Raw genomic sequence first — 5,491 nt, forward strand, 5'->3', positions numbered from 1 at the left:
GTTTGAAGTCCCTCTATATTTCGGAATTTTTATTAAATTTCATTTTAAGTTAATTAGTTTCTCTTTAAAACTCAAACTTAAAAAAACATTCAAAGTTGAAGAAGGTAACCCCCTTACGTATACAAATCTCAATTATTATTATAATTATTCTTGTTTTTATTTTTATCTTTTGATTTTCTATTTTTTTTATAGTGAAATTTAATTTTTTTGTAAAATAGTTCTCATTATGTGAAGTTTGCTTATTTACTATTTTGTATAGTTTTCAGAAATGTTATAAACAGAGCAAAACAATCAATTTGTATTCAATATTTGTACAGTAAAAACAATTCCATGAATTATTTATAATAACTCCTTTAATTCTCCCACAGGGCCTACTCTAACAACACTTACGCTTCTTTATTTTTCATTTTAATTTTTAATACACAAAAAGTGCATGATGTACGCCTGTCCTTAAATTTAATCAAATTTCTGAACTCTTTCACAATGCTTTCACCACAGTTAATTCACCTCACAACAAATGTCACATTTAACGTAACGGAATGAAACATTCGATAAGAAATGGTCGACTCAAACAGAATACAGATGTAGACGGCAAAAAGGTCGACTTCTTGTATTTATAAACAAAACCAAGCTAAACAAAAACAAATAAAATTATTATGCTTCATGTTCGTTTATTTTGCAATTATTTCAATAAACTTAATGTTGGAATAACAAATAAAGTCCTTTAATTAAAAGACATTCTTTTTATTACAATACAAACATGAGCGGAAGACTCCATAAGCTGAAAGTTGCCTTGGCTTTGGTAACTGTTGCTTATGCTGCATATCTACACCTCGAAGAGTGAGTTTATTTTCTTAGTTTTCATTCAAATAAAAACATAAATAAATCAACTGTGAATCTAGGGAAAAGGAGAAGAAGAGGAGCAGAAACATTAAGGAAACAATTAAACGGAAATATGAACTTACTCGCTCCTTAACTCACCCTGATTCCTCGTCGAGTGATGAATATGAACCTAGCCAAAAGAAGAGTTTCCAAAGCACTCAAATCAAGATAGAACAAGACAGCAATGATGAATTTGCAGGAACACAAGACAACATCAATTCAAACACGTTCACAATACGTCCAGACTTTGTCAATTCTTTTGTTTCAAAATTCTCAGAATCCCAGGTAAGAGCCTCTGGCGTCTTGTTAGAAGTACAAACTTATATTTAATTCTTTCTTTAGTTTAAAGACGCTTTCCGCATATCACGGAACACAGCAAATCAACTATTCGTTCGTTTCAAATCCAGCCCAGAGTACAAAAACATTTTCAAGCTAACCGACCAAACCAGGATTCCAGCAAAACATTACATTTGGATGTTTCTCTGGTGAGTTTAAGTTCAGCTCTCAGTCTCTGAGAGTAAAGGAAAAGTATAATCATAACTTTTTCTGTTTCATAGGTTCGTTGGAAGAAAATGTTCCTACCTTGAGCTCTCGGAGATGTTCAATGTGCCACTTTACAAATCTGTATGCGTTGTTGATACGGTTCTGCAGTTTTTGAACAGCTATGCCCGAGATTTTATTCGGTTCCCAGAGACTCCCTCAGAGTTGAGAGCTTCTGCTGAAAGTTTCCAACAAGTAAATGAGTTTATGTTTCCAAAAGTTCCGACTAATCCAACGTTTCTTCTTTCTACAGATTGCTGGGTTTCCAGATGTCATCGCCTGTTTGGTCAGTACTAAAATAAAAGCAAAGGCCGACAAGGATTCGTTTGTTGCACAAGTATTTTGCGATTCCAAGGGACGTTTCTTAGACGTTTTCGTTGATTCCACAATCGACATTCATTCCACTGAGGTTCTAGAGAAGTCTCAAATGAACCAAAAGCTAAAGAATATCTGCCAGGGAAAATATCACACCCTGGCCACGAACGATTACTTCGTCAGAGAGTGGCTACTGACTCCAATTGACAGACCGTCCTCCGGTGAACACATCCGATACAATCGAAAACACGCAAAAACAATGAATGTGGTTTCGGATTCCTTGGAACTGCTCACACAACGTTTCCCACAGCTCACCAATATGCATTTATTAAGTTCGTACAAAATCAAAAAAGTCTTTACCGCTTGTTGTGTGTTGCAAAATATTTGCCTGGAGAATGAGGATTTCTTCGATACAGAAGAGGATCCATTGCTGGTCAAGTACTACGAAGATAAACTAGTTCAAATCAAAGAAAAGCCAATCGATGGCAAGGCACATCTTCAAAAAATTGGTGAATTAAAGAGGAAACAAGTTTTGAAGAAACTTATTGACTAAGGACCTTAATTTTAACCCTCGTTTTGTTTATATTTATTAATTCCTGAGTTAAATGAATTAAAAGTTTAAGTCTTATAAGAGAATAAATACTTATTTTTATGTATAACGATGTTGTTGTTATCTTTTGTTTGTTATGGCATTATTGTTAATTGCATTATGGACTTGAGAAGCAGACACAAAGGGTTTTTACCGATATTAACCTTCATTCTTAAAGAAATCAAGTAGAACTAGGTACAACTCACGCATTTCCACCAGGCAACCATGTAATGCAAATTGAAAAGATACAAGAATACTGTGGTGTTTGGCATTGTGCAAAAGATTAAAAACTTTCTAAAAAAGAACATAATAAGCTTCGAAGAACGTCTTTGCCTGGAACAGTTTTTTCGCTTTTGATCTCGTATTCAGTAAAACATTGGAATTGGAGAAATGCTACGGATTTTTTTGGATTAATAATGTTTAATAATTTTTTAGAAAAAATTAATAAAAAATAATGTTTAAAGAGTTTAATTAATATTCGGTTTTTATTCCTAAACATACTTTTGGTGTTTTTTTCGTAGTAAAAGTTGATTTTACGTTTATTATTTGGTTATTTTATAAATAAGTATATTATTCCCTAAATATTTCATTAAACAAAAATTGTGCAATCACTTAACTGCATTTAGATATACGATAAACAACGCAAAAAGGACACATGTAAGTGCTTCATTAATATTCGGTTTTTTGTTTTATTTGCTGAGTTTGACATTTGCTCCGATTAACAGTTTGTCTATTCAAGAGTACCGTAAAAATAAAGTGTTCTGTAGACGTTTGCATACATTTTTAAAACAATTTAGTGTAAGATCGTTTGGTTTTATTTAAAAAGTTAATCATGGGCGCAAAGGAAAAACTGCAAGCCTTGAAAAACGAAACCTTGTTATTTTGAACCATATTAAATGTGAAACAAACAAAAAATTTGCTGATATTAAAGGAATGAAGCCAAACACTGTCGGTGAAATTGTGCGCAGGTGTAAAAGAGAAGGAAGTATCGAACCAAAGAAGAAGATGGGTCAACCAAAAAAGTTAACAATGAAAGAAGAACGGCTTATAGTAAGAAAAATTAAAACAATCCTCGTTTAAGTGCACCAACAATTGTGCACAAAGTGTAAATGGAAGGCAAATAGAAAATATCTATATGAACGGTACGCCGAACCATAAAGACAAATGGTTACAATGGTCGTGTTGCCCAAAAAAAGCCATTTATCAATATGTGCAACAGGCAAATTCGGATCAAATTTGCGGATCAAAATTGACGAGAGTAAGTACAACCTCTTTGGATCGGATGGAAGAGTCATGGTGTAGTGCAAGCCAAATCAAGAGCTTAAACGCAGAAACACGAAGCAAACAGTGAAGCATGGAGGAGGGCACATCATGGTTTGGCAAGAGGCATGAACAATTTAGTATTCATCGACAGTATATTGAATAAGGAATACTATTTGAGGATCCTAAAAAAAAACTCAAGCACAAGTGCTGAAAAAATGGGCATTTAAAGGAATTTTAAATTTTACCAAGACAACGACCTGATGTTGTAAGGGAGTGGCGTATGTATAACTATCCAAAAGTTTTCCAAATACCTCTACAATCTTCAGACCTTAACCAAATCGAAAATTTGTATGATGAACTGGATCGTCGAGTTTGCGTCAACCCTTTCTCTTCAATAACTTAACGGCTTCAAGAAATTATAAAAAATATGCCCAAGTGACTTAACGGAGTTTTATCCAATCAAGGGTATCCAATAAAATATTAAAATCAATGGTAAGAAAGGTTAATTAAAAAGATAATAAAAGTAGAATGTAAAAAAAAATATTAATGAAGTGTTATTTATTGAGTTGTCGTAATCTTTATTTATTTTATTATGCTAAAATATTTTAAAGAAAACTGGTTTTTAACTTTTTTAAAGTTTAAAGTGAAAAGTAAATTGTTTTCATGGAAAGAAACAAAAAAACGAACATTAATATCACTCACTGTGGTTAATTCAATAGAAGTAAACTATTCATTCTAATGAACAGGACAATTTCTCAATATATTTAAGAAGTACCTAATTACTAACACCAATTTTCAAAAAAGGCTACAGGCCCATTGTTTGAACAAGTTGTTTATGAAAGTGTAGTAAAAATCTCATTCGCGAACAGCAACATGGTTTTGTGAGAAAAAGATCAACCGTTACAAACTTCCTTACATTTTCAAACATACTCGTATGTTCAAACGCTTTAGAACAAGGTTATGAAGTCGACTGTGTACACAATACACTGAATTTTTTAAAGCATTTGAGCAATTTTGTCACTAAATTTTTTTATTTAAACTTAAAGCTCTTGGTTTTCCGACATTTTTCTTAGCTTGGGTCAAATTATAACTTGAAAACAGATGCTATGAGGTAAAATTTAGAAATTGTCATTCTGAACCTTTTGTTGCCCAATCTGGTGTTCCCCAGGGAAGCCATTTTGGTCCTTTTCTATTCATCCTGTCTATTAATGACGTATCGTCATGTCTACGCTCAAGTGAAGTTCTTATTTTTGCTGATGACATGAAATTTTTTAAAATAATAAAGTACACGCAAAATCCTTTTACAAACCGACATTGATAGTTTCACATTTTGTTGTGGCAAAAATAGGCTTACCCTCAACCCTTTAAAATGCCAGACTATAACTTTTACTAAAAAACGAATCGGTAGTGTATTTGATTGTTGTATAACACAGCAAAAACTTTGTCATGTCTCCACATTTAAAGATTTATTGAAATGGCAAATAATTGTGCGTAAAAGTTTATTTTAGTATTTTAACGTGTTTTGCGTTTGAAAAATGTCAGTTATGAACTCAAAAACTGTCGAAAAGTTGGTTAATCATATTGATGGTAACAACAAGCTTATTGCAAAGAACGAATAGTTTTTTAAAGAAAAAAACATTTAAACATTGGTGTTGAATGCTAACTTATATTATAGTGAATAAAAATCGAATCAACGATCGTTGTTTAAGACCGATCTTTATTTAAGAACTCAAGCTGAAGAAATAATGGACAACAATGTGATATGATCTGAAAAAGAATTTGTTGAAAACAAACAACCTGAAAATGCATCATGATGGGCTTAAAGGAGAAGGCCGGTGCATCAACATTCCCAAACACCAACGTAAACGTTCCAGAACAATTTTCTCAATTGGCCAAAATCAA

At 32.5% G+C, this 5,491-nt stretch overlaps 1 protein-coding gene across 1 annotated transcript; it reads left to right on the forward strand.

Annotated features, from left to right (window-relative positions):
• The first annotated feature begins 594 nt into the window (after positions 1-594).
• On the forward strand, positions 595-2,397 carry LOC129950189 (uncharacterized). Its single transcript, XM_056062037.1, has 5 exons — positions 595-840; positions 903-1,167; positions 1,225-1,367; positions 1,440-1,617; positions 1,676-2,397. Exons 1-5 carry the CDS (start codon positions 761-763, stop codon positions 2,288-2,290), a joined length of 1,281 nt encoding a protein of 426 aa, XP_055918012.1. The 5' UTR covers positions 595-760; the 3' UTR covers positions 2,291-2,397.
• The last annotated feature ends 3,094 nt before the right edge of the window (positions 2,398-5,491 follow it).

Source organism: Eupeodes corollae, chromosome 3, assembly GCF_945859685.1.
Source record: "Eupeodes corollae chromosome 3, idEupCoro1.1, whole genome shotgun sequence".
NCBI lineage: Eukaryota > Metazoa > Arthropoda > Insecta > Diptera > Syrphidae > Eupeodes > Eupeodes corollae.